The following is a 21,717-nucleotide window of genomic DNA, read 5'->3' as shown; positions in this document are numbered from 1 at the left end:
GTTTCTTAAATCCTTTCAAACTTTCCGTGGCACCAGGAGCAGCAAAGCTTTCACGCTCAGATTTCCTGGGAGGATTAAGGAGAAACAGTGAGAGAGAGAGAAAGAAAAAGGGGTATTTATCTTGGGGAGATAAAGGTGTCCCTTTGATTTGCAGTTTCACCACCTGTGTGCAGAAACTTCATCCCTTCTCTATTGTTCTGCCAGAGGGCTGAGTTCCAACCGAAATCCTGCTTTAATCTCCCTGAAAAGGGAAGGAAGAGGCCCCCCTCGCGTTCCCCTCTCACTTCTAGCGAGGGCTGGACGTGTAGCCTGGGCGGGGTGCTGGAGACAGAGGCTTCCAGACACAGCACTGCCTGAATTCCCCAAACCTCCAGGGTGCTTGGGGCCCAGATGTGGAAGCCGGTTCTGGAGGGAGCACATCATAGCTCGACTCGACCTCAGAAAAACAAAACTGGAGGGACTGATTGTTTTTAAAACAAGCCATTTTACATGGGTAATGCTGGATTAAAAATACTCATTTCCTTCATTTTCCTGAGTCGATGAGAGAAAGCCAAAGGGAGAATCATGGAATTATCCCGGCAAAGTCCGGCTAAACATCTGCTTTCCCTTTAAACACGCAGGTGGAGGAACCAGGCGGGCTCAGGGCTGTGGGGTCAGGCTCCTCTCTACCCTGCCCCCTGGGGCTGCTGGCCTGCCCACTCCCGCTGTGTCTGCCCCCTCAATGCTGCCCTGTGTTTGGTGCAGGAGAGGCCTTGGCCTGTGGGCAGCTTTTCCCTCCTGTCCAACGTCGACCTTGAATAAGGTTGAGGCTGGGAGTCTCATGGCCTGTGACCCCCACAGGGGCCCCCCGTTGTCCAGCACTTCCTGTGTGTGTCTGTTTTGTGTGTGTGTGTGTGTGTGTGTGTAAGCAATCATATTCTATTATTGTGGGTCCCCGCCACACCGAGACTTGAAAGACAGCAGCTCCTACGGAATCTTCGTAGTTAGCGACAAAGTTGTATCAGGAGTGCGTCCCTACCACAGGTGAAGAATCATGTTGAGGCTGCAGCAAACACTGAAAGTCATACATTCAAAGCAAACGGGTCATTTCCATGTGAAATGTCTCAGAACAAGCCAGAAAATACAAAGACTGTACTGTGCTTAACTTGGGATGGGGGGGTACCCTACCTAGAATTTACACCCTCTCAGGGATAGGGACACAAACACGTCCCCTTGTGCCCTGGTATCTGCCTCTGTCATACTTCCTGACAGGATACGTGTGGGACAGGCAGGGCTCAGCACCTCTGCTGGGTGTTAATTTGTCAGCTTCATCACCTTGAGATCCTGTAACAGTTTCCCTCTTAATCCTCAGATGGATTGGGCCAAGCTTCAGACATATTCTAGATTCCACCAGTTCTTTTCGTTCTGTTTATTTTCCACTGGTGTCTGTTAATCAAGGACTCTTTTTAATCAATTTGTTAATTGAAGTACAGTTGATTTACAATGTTGTATTAATTTCTGCTGTACAGCAAAGTGATTCAGTTTTACATATATAGGCATTTTTTAAATATTCTTTTCCATTATGGTTTATCATAGGATATTGACTATAGTTCCCTGTGCTCTACAGTAGGACCTTGTTGTTTATCCATCCTGTATATAAAAACTTATATCTGTTAACCCCAACCTCCTGCTCCATCCCTTCCCCAACCCCCTCCCCCTTGGCAACCACCAGTTTGTTCTCTATGAAGGACATTTTTAAAGAGTGTCTTTTTTATTTTATTATTTTTTAAATTTTTGGCCATGCTGTGGGGCTTGCGGGATCTTAGTTCCCCAATCAAGGATTGAACCCGGGCCACAGCAGTGAAAGTGCCGAGTCCTGGACAACGGGACCACCAGCGGATTCCCAAGTGTGTCTTTTTTAAAAATAATTTTTTTCAAGGGTAAGTGATCACATTACAGGAAATTAGAAAAACAGAGATAAAGATTTAAAATACCACAGTCTTTCTCCTTTTGTGACAATGACAGTTGATTAGCTAGCATTCTGGTGTCTTTTCCCCCATGCATGTTTTACTGAGTGTTCAGATTTGTGTCATAAAAATTGGATGTCTTATTGTTATTGTTATTGTCAAATTCTAGGTATTTATAAGGCTTCTACTTCCTAAAAAAGAAAATGAGTAACTTTTAAAAGTTTGGTTTATTGAGGATAATTTATGTACAAATTTATTATGTAAATTATTAGTGTTATGTTAAAAGTTATCCTTTTTCAGAGCACAGTTCAGTTCAGCAAATGGACAGACGCAAGTAGCCATGATACACTCAAGATATCAGCTATTTCCTGCATCCCAGAAGTCAGTACCTCTTCCCACCTCCAGCCCCCAGCAAATCCTGATCTGCTTTCTGTTCCTATAGTTTGGTCATTTCTAGAATGTCATATAAACAGGATCACACGATACGTAGCTTTTCTTGTCTAGCTTTTTTTTCACTTTGCACAGTGCTTTGAGAGTCAGCCTGATGTTACAAGATCAGTTGCTGAGTAGTAGTCCCTCATGTGTATATATCAACATTTGGTTGTTTCCAGTTTGGAGGGTAGCATGACCAGAGCTGCTGTGAAATTGTGTGCAGGTCTTGGTATGGGAATGCAAAATGGAACAGGCCACTTTGGGAAACACTTTGGCAGCATTTGAGATTCCCAGCCATTCTCATCCTCACCAACACTTAATAGTGCCGTCATTTAAATTTTGGCCATTAGTAGATATGTCGTGGTGTCCTGTTGAGATTTTAATTTGCATCTTCCTAATGACCAATGATATTGAGCGTCTTTTCATGTGAGTATTCGCCATCCATGTATCTTCTCTGATAAAATGTATCTTTTGCTCATTTTTAAAAATTGAAGTACAGTTGTTTACAATGTTTCAGGTATACAGCAAAGTGATTCAGATATATATATATATATATATATATATATATATATATATGTATACTTTTCCATTATAGGTTATTACAAGGTATTGAATATAGTTCCCTGTGCTATTGTTTATCTATATATCTGTTAATCCCAAATTCCCAATGTATCTCTCTACCCCCTTTCCCTTTGGTAACCGTAAGTTTGTCTTCTATGTCAGTGAGTCTATTTCTGTTTTGTAAATAAGTTCATATGTATCATTTTTTTAGATTCCACATATAAGTGATACCATATATTTGTCTTTCTCCGACTGACTTACTTCACTTAGTATGATAATCTCTAGGTCCATCCATGTTGTTGCAAATGACATTATTTCATTCTTTTCATGGCTGAGTAATTGCATATATATGTGTGTGTGTGTATGTATGTATATATATACACATACACACATACCGCATCTTCTTTATCCATTCATCTGTCGATGGACATTTATGTTGTTTCCATGTCTTGTCTATTGTAAATAGTACTGCTATAAGCACTGGGGTGCAGGAGTCTTTCCAAATTAGTTTTTGTCTTTTCTGGATATATGCCCAGGAGTGGGATTGTTGGATCATATGGTAATTCTACTTTTGGTTTTTTAAGGAACATCCATACTGTTCTCCATAGTGGCTGCACCAATTTACATTCCTACCAACAGCGGAATGTAAATTTTTCTCCACACCCTCTCCATCATTTATTATTTGTAGACTTTTTGATGATGACCATTCTGACTGGTGTGAGGTGATACCTCATTGTAGTTTTGATTTGCATTTCTCTGATTATTAGTGATGTTGAGCATCTTTTCATGTGCCTGTTGGCCATCTGTATGTCTTCTTTGGAGAAATGTCTATTTAGATCTTCTGCCCATTTTTTGATTGGGTTGTTTGTTTTTTTTATGTTGAGCTGTTTGAGCTGTTTGTATATATTGGAAATTAATCCCCTGTCAGTCACATCATTTGCAAATATTTCCTCCCAGTCTGTAGGTTGTCTTTTTGTTTTGTTTATGGTTTCCTTTGCTGTGAAAAATCTTTTAAGTTTAACTAGGTCCCATTTGTTTATTTTTGCTTATGTTTCCATTACTCTAGGAGATAGATCCAAAAAAATATTGCTGTAATTTATGTAAAAGAGTGTTCTGCCTATGTTTTCCTCTAGGAGTTTTATAGTATCCAGTCTTACATTTAAGTCTTTAATCCATTTTGAGTTTATTTTGTATATGGTGTTAGAGAATGTTCTAATTCATTCTTTTGCAAGTAGCTATCCAGTTTTCCCAGCACTACTTATTGAAGAGAATGTCTAGTCTCCATTGTATATTCTTGCCTCCTTTGTCATAGATTAATTGACCATAAGTATGTGGGTTTATTTCTGGACACTCTATTCTGTTCCATTGATCTATGTGTCTGTTTTATTGTGCCAGTACCATACTGTTTTGATTACTGTAGCTTTGTAGTATAGTCTCAAGTCAGGGAGTGTGATTCCTCCAACTCTGTTCTTATTTCTTAAGATTGTTTTGGCTATTCAGGATATTTTGTGTTTTCATACAAATTTTAAAACTTTTGGTTCCAGTTCTGTGAAAAATGCCACTGGTGATTTGATAGGGATCGCATTGAATGTGTAGATTGCTTTGGGTAGTATGGTCATTTTAACAATATTGATTCTTCCAATCCAAGAACATAGTATATCTTTCCATCTGTTTGTGTCATCTTCAATTTCCTTCATCAGTGTCCTTTAGTTTTCAGAGTACAGGTCTTTTCCTTCTTAGGTAGGTTTATTCCTAGGTATTTTATTCTTTTGCTCATTTTTAAACTGAGTGGTTTATCTGATTATTGAGTTATGAGTTCTCATATGTTCTGGATACAAGTCCTTTACCAGATGTGTATTTTGAAAATATTTTTCTCCCAGGCTGGCTTGTAATTTCATTCTCTTAATGATATTTTTTGAAAGGCCAAAGTTTAAAATTTTGATGAATTCCAATTTATTAATTTTTTCTTTCATAGTTCATACTTTTTATGTCCTCTCTAAGAAATCTTTGCCTGACGTAGAGTCATAAAGATTTTCTCTATGTTTTCTGCTAAAGTTTGATAATTTTAGCTCTTCCATTTAGGTATATGATCTATTTCAAGTTAATTTTTTTTTTTTTTTTGCGGTATGCGGGCCTCTCACTGTTGTGGCCTCTCCCCTTGCAGAGCACAGGCTCCAGATGCACAGGCTCGGCGGCCATGGCTCACAGGCCCAGCCGCTCCACAGCATATGAGATCTTCCCAGACTGGGGCACGAACCCATGTCCCCTGCATTGGCAGGCAGACTCTCAACCACTGCGCCACCAGGGAAGCCCTCAAGTTAATTTTATTATGGTCTGAGGTTCAGTCTTTTTTTGCATGTCCATCTCCAGTTGTCTTAGCACCCTTGGTGAAAAGACCATCCTTTCTCCACTGAAATACTGTGGCACCTTTGTCAGAAATCAGTCAATTGTGTGTGTGTGTGTGTGTGTGTACACTCTCCATCCTGTTCCATTGATCTATTTGTCTATCTTTCACCAATACCACATTGTCTTCATAAGTACAGCTTTATAGAAAGTCTTTAAATCAGATATTGGGAGTCTTTGTTCTTCTTTTACAAAATTATTTTGGCTATTCTAGGTCCTTTGGATTTCTATATGAATTTTAGAATTAGCTTGTCAATTTCTGGGGGAAAAATGCCTACTGGCATTGAGATTGGAAATGCATTGAGACTATAGAGCAGTTTGAGGAGAATTGACACCTTCATAATATTGAATCTTCTGCTGCGTGAACACAGCATATCTCTACAGTATCTTTTTTTTTTTTTAATGTGTACAGGTGTTTATTGCTATACTGGTGAAATTGGGAAAAAGCAGAAAACTGGATAGAGCCTAAATGTATACCAATGAGATATTTAAAATACTATCTGGTCATTGAAAAGAATTAAGGTAATTTCTATGTACACTGATATTGAATATCTCTAAGATACAACAGAAGAAAAAGTAAGGTGCAGAATAGGATATACTAAGCTTCCACTTGTAACTTTTTAAGTGGAGAGAAATACGCAAACACCCACAAACATAATGTTTATATATGCATAAAATATATCTGGCAAGACATTTAAGAGACAGTAACAGGTTGCTGGGGGAAGAGAGTCCAAGGCCCAGGAATAGATGTGAGAAAAATATGGAAGGTATTATTCTAGTTCAAGAAGAAAGTACTTTTTGAATTTTTGAATAAGAGCTTATTCAAAGGATAAGATACCACAAGTAGAGAAAAGCATGCTTAAAGTACAGCAGGACAGCACAGAATAAAAGGGAAAAAATGTCTCACACACAAAAATTCAAATTCCATTATCCAGGATCTGCATTTTTTAATTTGACATTACTTATGGGTATTTCCATGACCAGTATGCTGAGGGGATTTGAAGAGACAGCCACCTGTATTCCTCCCAGCCACACCATTCACTGTGTGCCTCAAATGCTTTAAGCTTCGTGTTCACGAGTACAAAACTGAGATAACAGCATATCCTTTCCAAGGGTTATGGTCATGACTAAAGGAGATGGGCTGGCGCCAACCACTCCCCACCCACAAGCACAAGGCAACAGTTTCCTGCCCTTCCCCCCCCCCCATAATCACAATATTAGAAGAGTTTTAGACTTGGACTTGAGATGGGTAATAGTTCTTTTAACTTTTATTTTTTTAAATTATTTTATTTTTGACTGCACAGCATTCAGGATCCTAGTTCCCCAACTAGGGATTGAACCCATGACCCCTGCAGTGGAAGGATGGAACCCCAACCACTGGACTGCCAGGGAAGTCCCGGGTAATAGTTCTAATTCATTAGAAAATATTAGTTAAGATTTGAGTACTATTGGGACTTCCCTGGCAGTCCAGTGGTTAAGACTCCATGCTTCCACTGCAGGAGGTGTGGGTTGGATCTCTGGTCAGGGAACTAAGGTCCCACGTGCCACACAGTGTGGCCAAAATTAAAAATAAATAAATAAATAATATGCGAAAGTCATAAAAAAATTTTTAAAAAAGATTCGACTACTATTAAAAGAGTTGGTTGCCTAATTTCTTTCTCTCCACTCTGTGAGCTTTCTCTGAGCAGGGTACCACCATACACATTGGTGTTCCGATGTCCTAGCTTTGCTCTTTCAATTTTGGCAGCGAATGCCAGCATCAAGTCAAGTCCATGGATGGCGAGCTCGAAGCCTATAAGAAATCCATCATAAAGGAAGAAGAAAAGAACGAGAAGCTGGCCAGTATCCTGAACCGGGCAGAGAGGGAAACCAGCCTGATGCAGAAACTGACTTCGCAGTGCCTGGCCAAGGAGGAAGCCCTGCAGAATGAGTTCAACACCTACAGGCTCACCCTGCTGGACACGGAGGACACACTGGGCAAGGCCCACATGGTACGGTCATGTCTCCCACCCTCAGGGCAAATCTCCCCGACCTCTTTCACAACACCCACCCTTTGGCTATTTCTTTCCAGGAATACACGGCAACCATAGGCCAATTGCAGACTCTCCACCAGACCATCCAGCATGAGCTGGAGCTGAGGAGGAAGATGGATGCCTCCATCATGGAGAAGCTGCAGGAGCACATGACCTCCAACAAGATGACCAAGTACTTCCACCAGTTCATCCTGAAGCTCCAGAAGAAAAAGACCAACCTGGTATGCCACTGCACACACCCGGGCCTCGAAAGGCAGATGCCCCCAGGGAGAGCAGGCATTGGGGTGCCTCTCGCGGGGAACAGACCACATGCGGCGGAATGGGCGGGAGCAAGGGGCACTCAGCATGTTCATTCACCTTTCATTTTTTTCTAGTTGAAAATAAATGCATTTTCATTGTAGAAAACCTAGAAGTACCAAAAGGCATAAGAGGAAAATAAGACAGCTGCAGTCCCACCATCCAGAGATAATCTCTTCTGAAATTGTGGTGTATTTCCTTCTGGAAATTTTTCTAAACACACACGGTCATACTCATACACACAAAGACACACAGAAACACACGTGCACATACACATCCCCACGTGCACATATGAGCAAACACATGCACACTCGTTCACACACACGCAAACATGTACACATTTGTGCAACATGTTCACATACATGAACACACGTGTGAAGACACCTATGCACACGCAACCCTAGAGGACATAGGACTCTTACTATATACCAGTTTTTAATCCATTTACATTAATTTTAATGAAATACAACACAGAGAAAAGTGCACAAACAAGTGTAGTTGTCAATGAATTTTTCACTATGTATGTAGTGTTTTATTTTACATTATTGGCCACATTCAACATAACATTTTCCATTAAATATTCTTAGAAAAAGTACATGTTGGCTTATGCATCACATTTCATCCTACAAATGTATGTGTTTTGTTCAACAGTTCTCTCATTAGACACTTCAGGTTGTTTCTAGGTTTTAAACTTTATAAATAACTCAGCACTGAACATGCTTGCTCACACATCTTTGTCCACATGTCTGAGGATAAATTGCTGCAGCAGAAACCCTGGTCAAATTGGTAGGAGCATTTTTTTGTGTGTGTGGTATGCGGGCCTCTCACTGCTGTGGCCTCTCCCGCTGCGGAGCACAGGCTCTGGACGCACAGGCTCAGCAGCCATGGCTCACGGGCCCAGCCACTCCGCAGCATGTGGGATCCTCCCGGACCAGGGCACAAACCCGTGTCCCCTGCATCGGCAGGTGGACTCCCAACCACTGCGCCACCAGGGAAGCCCGGTAGGAGCATTTTAAACGAATTGTGGAGTTGCCCAAGCCTCTGCCTCCCCAGGGTGTGCCTGGAGGTCCTGAGTGAATATGATTGGCCCACCTGGCCTGGGGACCCCACTCCTACCCCTGTCATGAGCTCTCTCTTGCTCCCTCAGGGGTCTTGCTTTTCTCTGAGTGGGGGGTCCCTGTGTCCTTAGAAAAGCAATTTGTTACTTAAATAGTTTCTTCTTTGGCTCTTCCTGTGATGTGACCCCCTGCCTCGAGGATTCTGTCTATCTGGCTAGCAGCCTGAAGCACCTCACCCCTCCCAGATACCTGGGAGGAGACCAGTTCACTCCCTGCCTGGTGTGCTAAGGAACTGGAGAGACAGGGCTGGAACCAAGACCGCCCATGCCTGGATCTCCTTGAGATGCCCTAGCTGACGCTGGTGGAGTACTTCCAGTTCTTATTCTGGGAAGTGGGGGCAAGACTACCTGCTGGGAGCAAAAATGGGGGGGAGTCAGTGTGTACTGGAGAAGCTATGGAGTGTGGTGGATGTGAAGTAAACCTGCCCGGCCCTGCTGCAGCACCACAGAGGCCGGTCGCCTGGCCCCCAGGTGTCCCTCTTCCCCAGCCACCCACGTAGGCAGCGCATGTACCAATTGTTGCAACAATTGGTGGGCAGCAGGTGTACTACCACCCATGTCCACAGGAGGGCAATAAGGAGTCCAGGTCCAGCATTTGTTGCAACAATTGGTGGGCAGCAGGTGTACTGCCACCCATGTCCACAGGAGAGCAGTAGAGAGTCCTGGGCCAGCATTCGTTGCAACAATTGGTGGGCGGCATGTGTACTACCACCGATGTCCACAGGAGGGCAGTAAAGTCCTGGTCCAGCATCTGTTGCAACAATTGGTGGGCAGCAGGTGTACTACCACCCGTGTCCACAGGAGGGCAGTAAAGAGTCCTGGGTCAGCGTTTGTTGCAATTGGTGGGTGGCACATGTCCTACCACCCATGTCCACAGGAGGGCAACAAGGAGTCCAGGTCCAGCATCTGTTGCAACAATTGGTGGGCAGCAGGTGTACTACCACCCACGTCCACAGGAGGGCAGTAAAGAGTCCCGGGCCAGCATTTGTTACAACAATTGGTGGGCAGCCCATGTACTACCACCCCCGTCCACAGGAGGGCAGTAAAGAGTCCAGGGCCAGCATTTGTTGCAACCATAGCCAGCAGATGGCTATGTCCAGCTCTAGAAAGGGGGCACTTTTCCCAAACTGCTCATTACACCCCGTGGGCTGGTGGCAGACAGGGTGGGCATATCTGGGACAAGGAGCAGAGATTGTGGAGGGACAGAATCATACGCAGATGGGTCCAGAGGGAGGGCAGGCACAGGTGAACCGTGGGGCCTACACAGTTCAGGAGCAGTACCAATGTCCCAGCAGGAGGCCAGGGTGGTCTCAACAAAGGGGACAAACAGCCCGAGGGGACTGAGGGGAGGTCGGGTGCTCTGGTTGGCCTGGTTGGTGGCTGAAAGGGGACTTAGGAGCTGAAACCCTTCCAGGGTGGCTAGCACTGGAGTAGAGAGGAAGGTAGGGCCCCTGTGAAGACCCAGTGACCTTGGATGGTCTTGGCAAAGAAAAGGACGGGTGGATAGCCAGAGCTCAGAGGGGCCAAGGTGTGACCGCAAGGAGCTGGGTGACTTGAGATGCTGGCAGGGTCTGGCTTTAAACCTAGGAATGTTCTGGAAAGCCATGCACGATGGCTGGTCAGAGAGTGCATGTGTGACAGAGCCAGCTGGGGTCATGTGGGGAGGGGCAGAGATGACCCTGGGAGACCAGGAGTTGATGGGAGCCACAGGCTGGTAGAGAGCTGAGGATTTTTGTGGGCAGGAACTAGTGGGCAACCAATGGCGAGGGGCTGGCTAGCAAGGTCAAGGCAGAGCCACAGCTCGGAGAAAGGGGCCCTGATCCCAAAGTGAGCCCAAGCTGCCTCCCTCCCTGATTCTCACAAGTATCCTTATGATCAACCCTCCATTGGAGGAAAGAGTGGAGCAAAGCTGCCTTCGGAAGCCAACAGAGGAGGCAGGGTGGGCTGGCCCAGCCTTCAGGACAGTGGCAGCCCCGCGAAGCCCTGGGCAGTTCTGCCCCGGGCTGAAGCTCCCACCCCCAGAACCAAGGTTGGCAAGAGCCCCAGTACAGTACAATCTTTTCTCTCAAGGACTGTGTCCAGCTTTTCCAGTGAAATGTAAGGACATTTGTCCCATCAAATAGAAATTAGAAGTTGGTGTTTGTCACAGCATTATTTAGAGTTGGAATGTTGATAAGAGATTGACAAGCTCAAAGAAGGCAGGCATCTTGGTTTTCCTCACCAAAACACATGAGCTGCCAAGAGCAGTGCCCCATGATCATTGTGGAACAGATGACATTCCCAGGGACAGCTGTGACTTGCTTCCTAATCTCTGTTACAAATATGACCGAGTATTACACAGCCATTAAAAATGACATGACATGAAATTTGTCAAATTGCAAAGTGGCTTACAAACCTATATGTAGAGTGTGATCCTGTTTTTCTTTTGGTGGGGGGAAAGGGGTTTATATACAAAGTCGGGAAGGCAGGATAGATTCTAAATAGTGATGCTGGCTAACTGTGTGGCAGATTTATGGGTGATCATCTGTATTTTCACATTTCCCCATTTCAATGCACGTTACTGTTTGTTTGATAAGAGGAGACAATAATGTTAGCTTTCTTTTTCTGTGAGAAATCATTAGGGTTCCAACAAGTAGGTCCTTTGACAGGTCATGAGGTGGAGAGAAAGCCAACATCCTCCTCTCCTGATTATGTTTTGGAATTTCTCCAGATGAATACCCGGAGGATCAAGGAAACAAGAAGCCAACCAGCTCATTTGGAGCCTCCCAGAAAGAGAAAAAAAGTTCAGTCATGTTTCCTTCTGCTAATTCAGGTGACACATCATTCCAAAATTGACGGTGACATTGCTCAGACCACCCTGGACATCACGAACACCAGCTGCAGGCTGGACATGCATCAGAAGACACTGGCTGAGCTGGACAAGGAAGTGAAAAAAGTCAACGACCTCATCACAAACAGTGAAAGTGAAGTCTCCAGGCACACAATCCTGATTGAGAGAAAGCAAGGCCTCATCAACTTTTTGAACAAGCAGCTGGAGCAGACAATTTCTGAACTCGGGGTAAGACCCCAGGGCCGGGAGCGGCTACTCGGGTTGATATCTATGCCTGGCCATTTCAGGAACTTCTTATGTTCAGACACGAACTCACATAGGACACACGCGTTCCTGTCACGCCGATCGTACAGGTGAAGCACACGTGTCTGTGCCAAATGCTCTGACTCAGGGGCTGTCTGCACTCCTTCTCTGTTGGGCCAGATAATCAGTATTTCAGGTGTTACAGGCCAGATGGTCTCTGTTGCAACCCCTCACCCCAGCGGCTATGAGGAGGAGCCACAGGCAGTACGTAAACAGACGGGTGTGGCCATGTGCAGTAAAACCTTACTTAGGGCCCCTGAAGTTTGAATTCCATATAACTTCTGCCTGGCACAAAATTCTCTTCTGATTTTTTGTGCGGCCCATGGGCTGTGCAAAGACAGGCAGCGGGCGGGATCTCAGCCACTGACTGCAGCTCTAAGTGAAGTGGTCTGATGAGTTTGGGGCTTGAAGTCCTACAGGTTATCCAGGTATCGCTGACCTGAGGAACCCACCAACAGCTTCAAGTCCCAGAGCAGGATGGGCAGCTGGGGGCACATTCTCAGGTAGACCTCGACACCAGAGTGCGGTCTCAGAGCTGCAACCTGAGTGGATTCCAAGGGAGTAAAGACCATAACCCATGACAGTGTGCTGTTAAAAGACAATTTGCAAAGCCCCTTTGGGTGACAGAGGCCCTGCTGCCCCTGCCCCAAGACTGGGGCATGGTGGGGCCCGGCCAGTGGAGGGAGGGGAAGGGGTCACAGACCCCCAGACCCGTATCTCCCACAGCAGGTCAGGCCATATGGCCTGGGCCCTCAGGGGAGGGGACCCAATGACAGGGTCCCTAGTCCCTCTGAGTAAAGACCCCCTACTCGTCGTCCAGACACATGATCTCAGGGGTCCCCACCCTCGGCAGCCCACCCAGATTTAGAGGCTCATTCTGCTTTCTGGTGAACATCACTTTCAGGGGGAAGAAGTGGGACCCCTGGAGCTGGAGATCAAGAGGCTGAGCAAGCTGATCGAGGAGCACAACGCCGGCGTGACGCAGGCCCAGGTGACCTGGCTCCGGCTGCAGCAGGAGATGGTGGCGGCCACGCAGGGGCGCGAGGAACACCTGGCCTCCCTGGACATGTCCAAGAAGGAGATCCACATCCTGGAGCAGAAGAAACTACGGATAGAAAGTGAGCTCCCCTGCCCAGCCCCCTCCACAGCACTTGCTGTGGTGTCCCGGTCGCACCTGGTCCCACCTGGTCAGCCCAGCCCTGCAGCCCCACAGGAAGTGCTGCCTGGTGTCCAGGGCCCACTCGGCCTGAACACATCATGCCCATTTCTTCCCGGAGGTCCTGCTGCCTGCTTGTCCTGCCCTTGGGCCACCCAAACCCCCCTGTTGGTGGTCAGGGTCGTTGCTTTCCGGCCCTGCCCCTGAGCTTGGCTGGTCTTTCCTAGGGGCTTGGTGTCTGAGCGCCACCCTGTCCCCTTAGGCCTCCTCTGGCTGGGCGGGGGTGCCCGAAGGTCGGCGGGGCCGGGGGGCGCTCTGGGCACAGACCCGGATCACTACCCACCAGGGGCCACCCCCAACCCCTGGCCACCCTCCCCGCAGACAAGATCGACCAGGAGAAGAAAGAGCAGAAGCAGATCGAGCGGCACATGAGGGACCTGGACAACGACCTGAGGAAGCTCAACGTGCTGATGAACCAGAACCGATGCAGCTCCGAGGAGCTGCAGCAGGGCAACCTGGCCACCGAGGGCGAGTTCGTGCGCGCGCTCAAGGTGGGCTCCACCTTGAGCTCCCGCCCCGCGGTGGGCAGGCAGGGGGCAGGGCGGGGGAACAGGTGTGCGCTGCCCTCAGCCCCACCCTCAGCTGCCCCCTCCCCATGCAGGCCTCGGAGCGAGAGACCATCGAAATGCAGGAGAAGCTGAACGAGCTCAGGGAGGAGAAGGCAGCCGTGCTCAACAGCCTGGTGGAGGCGGAGTGAGTGCCGGGCGCGTCCTGTCCCAGGGTCGCTGCCCCGCGGAGCCGTGGGAGGCCACCATCCACGTAAACCGGCCCGGGAGGTGGGGGCGGCTCTGGAACCCGAGGGGGATCCCAGGGAAGAGTGGGGTTCTTGTCTCCTGTGCTCGGGGCAGCCCTCCCGCCAAACCCATGATCGTGGTGGCTGGAAATAGAGTGGCTTCCTTTGGGACAGACTTTTAAAACTGTATGATCTTTCTGGTGCCTGATTGTAAGAGTAATCCAGACCCAACGGTAAGCATTTTAAACCGTAACAGTGTGTGCAGAGTAAAAAGGAGAATCACACTTAATCCAACCCTCTTCCTTTACCATTTTCTCTATGTATTTCTTTCATTTTTTTTTTAAACAAAAATGAGATTGGTCTCTATGTCCTCCTTTGAAGTAGCCTTATATTTTTCTGTGGATGTCCTTCCCCGTTGGTGCACGTAGATCTGTATCTCCAGTTGCAAGGGCTCTTGAGCGGGTACTGTATGCATGCACCCTGATTGGTGCCATGTGATCGCCAAGGGGCTGAGTGGCAAAGGGATCATCCCCTCCCTGTGGTTTGACAGAATCTACACATAACACCACCTGGAGCTTGCAGAGGATCTTGGTCCCTCCAGGCTGCTACAACGGAACACCACAGACTGGGGCTTATAAACAATAAACAGGAATTTATTGCTCACAGTTCTGGAGGCTGGAAGTCCGAGATCAGGGTGCCTATATGGTCGGGTGAGGGCTCTCTTCTGGGTTGCAGACTCCTTGCTGTGTCCTCACAGGGTGGCAGGAGAGGGGGAGTTCTGTGGGGTCTCTTTTATGAGGGCACTAATCCCATTCATGGGAGTTCCACCCTCATGACCTCATCACCATCCCAAGACTTGGCATAAGGATTCCAACATGTGGATTTGGTGGGGGTGGGGACACAAACATTCAGACCACAGGGGGTGGGGGGGCATGTGTCTTTGCTAACATTTTAATGGCTTTCAGGCTCTTGGTCTATCTAGGCTCTTGACTTCTTTTTTTTTTTTTTTTTTTTTTTTTTGTGGTACGCGGGCCTCTCACTGTTGTGGCCTCTCCCGTTGCGGAGCACAGGCTCCGGAGGCACAGGCTCAGCGGCCATGGCTCACGGGCCCAGCCGCTCTGCGGCATGTGGGATCTTCCTGGACTGGGGCACGAACCCGTGTCCCCTGCATCGGCAGGCGGACTCTCAACCACTGTGCCACCAGGGAAGCCCTTGACTTCTTCTAATATCAACTTCTATCACTTATATTTGCTTTTCTCAGTTTCTCCTAAAGTTACATATCTGTTTTCTCCTCTGCCCCTGCCCCCCGCCCCGGTCCCCCAGTGAGGGTGGTGGGCACTGGGGTTGAGTTCACCTTCTGGTCCCAGAATGGTAACATTTGTTTCTATTTAAACCCTTGCCTGGGTGCCTGCAAATTAACCAGGCCACGTGCTAGGCGAGGGCACCCCTCATGGACGGGAAGGCGAGGGTCTCCCGTAGCCCATTACAGACATTGCTCCTTGTGCTTGGAGCCCACCCCAAGCACAGCACACAGCGCTCACCAAAGCATCAGAAAGAAAACCCCTTCGTTCTCCAGCTCTTACACTGCCTCTCCTTCCCTTAAAGACACCAGATCATGCTTTGGGACAAAAAAATCCAACTGGCAAAAGAGATGCGCGCATCAGTGGATTCCGAGACGGGCCAGACAGAGATCCGGGCCATGAAGGCTGAGATCCACAGGATGAAGGTGGGTGGGAGGAGGGAGGTGTGGGGAGCCTGGGAGCTCGGGGTCCTGGGAGGAAACCACTCTGGCACAGCGGCCTGCAGCCCAAGCACAAGGAAACTCGCTGTTCCCCTTGCCGACCTCCTGTATCAGGGCCTGTCCAATTCTTGTTCTTACTGCACCAAAATGGTTACAGGACACACAGCTGTCTGCACAGTATTCATGAACTACTATTTTACCCTCACCCTGTGCAAGCAATGCACTCAGTATTTTTAAACGCTGGCTGTGACCGCCCCCCGCCCCGCACCAATCTCACGACCCATTTGTGAGATGTATCCCACCGTTGGACCAGAAAGACTCACTCAGTAACAGGGTTCAAGGAACCCATGTTTTCTCTCTACTGTCATCTTTAGCTGGATTTCATTCCCTTGAGAAAAGGCTGGTAATTAAATCACCAGCTGTCACTGAGCCAAAGGTTCAGGGCCTTAAGGATACAAATGAGAGCAGGTAATAAAAACAAATGTGACATCACTTTTACAATTACATGGATAATAATAACCCCACTAGCTATTGAGTCCAGAGGAATTCTGATCAAATGCATCTACTGCTGATAAGTTTTTAAAAACCACTCCATTTAACTGACTTTTCAAACCACAGAAGTTGCAGCAGGTCAAACCCTCTACCTCAGAGCTTACACCCACACAAGCACGTGCACACACACACATACATGGACGGACGGGGCTCCGTCCCCTTCCCTCCTAGTTGTGGTTTTGTTTTGTTTTGTTTTCCGCAACAAAAATAGTACATATAATTCAGCAACTTATTTTTTAAAAAATAATCCAGATATTATCTTTCTTTAACAGTTGCAGAATATACTATAGATATAACATAATTTAATGAAACATTCCTAGGTTGATGTGAAGATTCAGATTGTTTCCAGTTTGTTGTTTTGTCACTAAAACAATTGTTACAGTGATATCCTTGTGGAAATCAGTGACCATATTTGTTTTCATGGGTCTGTTTCTGGGCCCTCTGCTGTGTCCACTGATCCGAGAGCCCAAATCCACACGGTCTTGATTTCTGTGGCTCTGTCCAATGTGATTCCTCCAGCATTGTTCTTTTTTACAAAATTGTCTTGTCTATTCAATATCTTTTTCCTTTCCAAAAACACTGAAAATCAGCCTGTCAATTTCTACAAAAGTTCCTGCGGGGATCACGATTGGGATTTGAGGCTACAGATCAATTTAGAGAGAATTGACACCTTAGCATTGCTGAGATTTCCAGTCCATGAGCAGGTGTATCTGTCTCCCCATTTACTTGGTCTTGTTTGATTTCCCTTGTTAGTGTTTTTTTCTTCAGCATTTGGGTCTTGCATATGTTTTGTTAGATTTATACCTAAGTGTTTCGTGTTTTCTGGTGCTGTTGTAAATGGTACTTTCTAAAATTTTCAAATTCCAGTTTCTCATTGTTAAGGTACAGAAATACAATGGACTTTTGTACATTGGCTTTGTTCCTGTGATTTTGCTAAACTCACTCATTTGTTTATCAGTCTATAATATTTGACAACCCACTGCATGAAAAGGGGTTTCTCAGTGGATTTGCATTGCTGGTTTACACGTGGGGGATTGAGCACACACGTGTGCCTGTGGGTATATGTGTGTTTTGGCATTTCCTCCTTGGGAGGTTGCCTGTTTATATCTTTGCCTGATTTTCCTGTTTCTTATTTCTTAGCAATTTTTAGGACCTCCTTGTATATTGGGGTTAATAACCCCTGTCTTTAATACCTATTCTAAATGCTACCTCTGGTCTACTGCTTGCCTTTACACATTTTTTTAATGGTCTCTTTCCTCTCAGAGTGTGTTTAGTGTTTAGTTGTGTATCAGTCTTTTCCTGTATGGCTCCTGGGTCTCCTGTACTGTTAAGAAGGTTCCCCAGCTCGAGGTTACACAAACAGATTCCTGAGTTTTTTCAATTGTTTGCACATACTTAGGTCTTGAATCCACCTGGAATTTTGTTTGGGGGTATGTTGTGAATAGGGGTCCATCTCTATTTTCTCTCTGCTGGGGAGTGAGTTATGCCAGCAGCGTGTATCAGATGATATGTGCTTCTCTCACTGATTTGAATGGCCACGCTGATCACATGGATGGAGATGAGGATGCCATCCTTGTCCTGCATCTCTGCTCTGCTGTGACAGTTATTCTGACGGGCTCATGCCAGCACAGAGCATTTGGTTACTGTCACTCTTGCTCTGTTTTAACCTCGTGGGCTAGGCCTCCCACCACCACTCCTAACTTAACTTAGGGATTCCTGCCTGTCTATCCTTTTGTTATTTTGAATTAACTTTATTGAGGAATAATTTACATGCAGTAACATGAACTTATTTTAAATGTCCAGTGCACACGTATGCAGCCACCACCCCATGGAGACGTAGAGCACGTCCACCCCTGCAGAAAGCTCCCTGGCACCCCTTGCAGCCCAGCTCCCACCACGACCCAGCCCCCAGCCCCAGGCCCTATAGGCCCTACACACCACCATCTCACAAAACCACGGTGCGTTTTTCCTAATGAGGAAATTAACCTTGGTGCAATACAGTTAACCAAACTACAAATTCTAACCAGAGTTCACCGTTTTTTTTGGCTAATGCCCTTCTGCTCCAGGACCCAACCCCAGGCCACATCTTGTCCTCATGTCGCCCCACCTGCCCCAGTCTCTGACGGCTTCTCAGTGTTGCCCTGTTTGCCTGGTGTTCTTTACCTGGACCTTAAATCACTCTGACCGGTTGACTAAACCCCCAGGTTCCTTTCTCCCCTGGGGACATCACCCTTGTGGGTTCCCTGATGGTTCAGTTGGATGTGGTGGGAGGTCCCTCTGCTCTGTGCACCCAGGTCAAGCACGGCCAACTGCTGAAGCAGCAGGAGAAGATGATCCGGGACATGGAGCTGGCTGTCGCCCGCAGAGAGACCATCTCCACTCGGGCCGAGGGGCAGTGCAAGATGGACAAGAAGCTGCTCACCCGCACGGACTTCCACCGCCAGCAGACCGAGCTGAGACGGAAGATCAGGGACATTCACAAGGTAGGGGAGCCGAGCGACTGGGAAGGGACCATGCTGCGGGCCACCTGTCCACAGGCTGTCAGCCTGTGTCACCAGCCCCGCTGGCAGGCGTGCAGACATCACTGGCCAGGGCCATGTTTCTGATGTACTTTCCGCAGTTGGGCTGCAATTTCGCTCTGTGCTTCCTGCCTGCTTCTCGGCGGGTCCCTCCCTGCCCCACCTGCCTCCCCGCCTCTTCTTCTACCCCTCATTCCCAGAGCTATGGTCACAGCTGCTGTGTCAGGGCTGTTTTAGGAGACAGAGAAGTGACAGTGGGGGCTGGGGGGGATGGGAGGAGCTCGGGTGCAGAATCAGACAAGCTGCCTTCTTCTGTGCTGGGGACAAAATCCTGAGCCTCACACCCCACGTGCTGGTTCTGGGTCAAGATACAGTGGGTGCCAGATCAGTAGGTGCTTCCCGAGTGCCCCTAACGTCCTGCTCTGATAGGGGCTTTCTTTGAGAGTTTGTCTCGGGTTTAACAGAGGATCTGTATAGGGAGCGTCAGCTTAGGACTGGAGGCGGCCCTATTTCTGCCCCTTTCTGCCCAACAGAAATGGCATCAGGGAAGTATGGAGTGCTGGTGAAGGGCACGAGTCCTTGTGTCACTGACCCCAAGTGGGTGCTGGCGATGGGCCAGTGGGAACGTGGAGGGCACCCACTCGAGCCCATGTCCCTGTCCACCAGTCCACATCGACTGAGCATGTAGTGTGTGCCTTGCCCTGAGAGGGGACCAGCTGTATGGCCCCGGTGCCCCCTCCTTTTGTGATCACCAGGCTGGGCTGTGGGCTCAGACTTCCCTCAGCCCCTGCTGACCAGCTGTGTGGCCTCAGTGCATGTAGAAACCTTCCACGCCTGAATTTCCTCATCTGCCAGTGGAGATAGAAGCAGTGACCCCTCCCTGAGAGGCGAGGGTTACATGAGACAGAAAGCGGCCTTGGAGCCCCACCGTGGGTCCCCCCAGCCCCTCCGTGGGTCCCAGCTCTGCTCTTCCACTCATGGCTCAGGCACGTTGTCTGACCTCTCTGTACCTCTGTTTACTGACCTGTGAAATGGGTCCTCACCTCGTGGCATCACCCAGAGGACTGAATGGAGAATGTTGGAATAGCCCCTATAGGGGGAGTCCTGTATGAGGGAAGGTAGCCGAAAATGACAGACTTGATCCAACTGCTCATTTGGATGTTACTCGAGGCGCAGAGGGGCCTTTTCCGGGCCTGGTTTGTGCATTTCTCTGCCACATTGGCCACTCCTGGCGTCCATCCCTCTCGACCTCTCGTGGCTCCCCAGGGGCCTCCTCTGCCCAGCTTGGTGACGGACTCCTCTCTGCCCCACCCCAAAAAAGGTCCGGCCAGGGCTCCCTTGCTGGCCTCCCCACCCCCAATACTCTCCTGCACCCCCTCTTTGGGAATCCTCCTGGATCATGTGCCCAGAGGGTCCTGGGGTCCTCCCAGCCTGACTCTGCTCTGTCGGCTGAAAAACCAGTGGGCAGGGTCCCAGGATGCTCCTGTCTAACCCCCCAGGCCACCGAGGAGTGCACCCAAACCATCCTAGAACTGGAAGAAACTCAAAAATCTGTGAGCGACTCCCTCCTGGAGAAACAGGAGCAGCTGTCAAGGATGCAGGCCAAGGCCGACGAGCTCGAAGCTGACCTGTACCAGCTGGCAGCCCTCAAGCGACAGGTAAGCAAGTCCCCAGGGCCACCAGGGCCACAGGAACCCAGCAGCAAGGCCCGTTCCGGCCCAGCTAAGCCCAGGCTGATCACAGCACTGCCTACTGCTGTCGTCCACCTCATGTTTCCCATGAAGTCTCCATGGGCTGGCACTGTCCTGGGTGCCAGGGCAACAGACTAGAATAGAAAAGGTGACAATCCCTGCCCTCCTTCTGAGGGCGGGAGGGCAGGTGATAAAAAAAACTAATAAGAAAAAAGATACCATATATCTGATGGTGATATAGATACTCCGGAGAAACAGGGAGCAGAGAAGGAGCATCAGGTGGGTGGGGGCTACACTTGTAAGTAGGGTGGTCTGAGATGGCCACACAGGGGAAGCAACACTGGAGTCAAGACTTGCAGGGAGCAAGGGAGTGAGCACCCCCAGGTAGAGGGGCAGCCAGGTACAGCAGGAGCTGGAGACTGCCAAGGGCCCCTGGGCTTGCACAGCTTGGGGGTGCACCACCATGACCACGGGCTTCTCCCTCAGGGAGGGGGTTCGGGGGGAGAAGTAACTTGGGGTTATTGGGATCACTCGGCTCTGATGTTGACTGTGGAATGGGAGGGCCAAGAGTGGACACGGGAACCTGTCTGAGGCCATCATGGTACTTAAGGAGGATGGGGATGCACGGAACAGGGGTGGCCTGGGGCTAGTGCGAAGCCATCAGATTCTGCGTATAATTTCAAAGTCGCCCCAGTGGGATTTCCTGCTGGATTGTATGTGGTGGTGTGAGCAGAAGAGAGGGGTCAAGCAGGGCTGCAGGGTTTGGGGCCTGACCAGCTGAGATGGGAGTGGTGGGCGCCGGGCCTGGCACCTGGCAGGTTGGACGGCGGGTGAGGGAGGGTCCAGGCTCCACCCTGTGCATGTCAGCCTCTTTGCCTGGATCTGGAGACTCAGCACCCTCAGCTCTTCGTTCCTGCAAAGTTCTCTGGCATGTCCTTGAGTTGGAGTTCGTGCCAGCACAGTGGGTGTCCTCTTTTTAACATGCATAGCCTGACACGGGGTCTCTTGTCCCACCCAAGAACCTTTCCAGGCTCGTGGCCCTGCAGTCACGCCTCAAGCACCTGCAGGCCGTGAAGGACGGGCGCTACATCTTCCTGCTCCGCAATAAGCAGTCACTGCTGGCAGAGCTCAAGCGGCTGGACGACCGCCTGGCCAGCATCAGCACCATCCTCCACCACGTGAAGGACGAGTACCCCCAGTTCCAGGATGCCCTGCTCAAGGTCAGCCAGTCCATCAGCAACAGGCTGGAGTCATCCGGGCCCTAGAGAGCGCCCACCCCAAGGAGGAGATCAGTTCTGTGTATCATCAGGGACTTCAAATCTTTCTACCCTCAGAGACACCAG

At 48.5% G+C, this 21,717-nt stretch overlaps 1 protein-coding gene across 1 annotated transcript in view; it reads left to right on the top strand.

The window, feature by feature from the left end:
• CCDC40 (coiled-coil domain 40 molecular ruler complex subunit) overlaps positions 1 to 21,639 on the top strand; it is a gene marked incomplete at both ends in the record, with an annotated part of 39,710 nt that extends 18,071 nt beyond the window's left edge. The window contains 10 exons of the mRNA XM_079725503.1: positions 7,090 to 7,333; positions 7,414 to 7,596; positions 11,602 to 11,847; positions 12,827 to 13,040; positions 13,460 to 13,629; positions 13,740 to 13,831; positions 15,477 to 15,597; positions 18,459 to 18,647; positions 20,183 to 20,341; positions 21,394 to 21,639. Of these exons, the coding sequence (XP_079581629.1) occupies positions 7,090 to 7,333; positions 7,414 to 7,596; positions 11,602 to 11,847; positions 12,827 to 13,040; positions 13,460 to 13,629; positions 13,740 to 13,831; positions 15,477 to 15,597; positions 18,459 to 18,647; positions 20,183 to 20,341; positions 21,394 to 21,639 (1,864 nt within the window). The remainder of the gene's footprint in view (positions 1 to 7,089; positions 7,334 to 7,413; positions 7,597 to 11,601; positions 11,848 to 12,826; positions 13,041 to 13,459; positions 13,630 to 13,739; positions 13,832 to 15,476; positions 15,598 to 18,458; positions 18,648 to 20,182; positions 20,342 to 21,393) is intronic.
• Positions 21,640 to 21,717: the final 78 nt, after the last annotated feature.

This window comes from Hyperoodon ampullatus (genome assembly GCF_949752795.1).
Source record: "Hyperoodon ampullatus genome assembly, chromosome: 19".
NCBI lineage: Eukaryota > Metazoa > Chordata > Mammalia > Artiodactyla > Ziphiidae > Hyperoodon > Hyperoodon ampullatus.
Note: the sequence above shows the minus strand (reverse complement) of the source record. Positions and strands in the feature narration are given on the sequence as shown.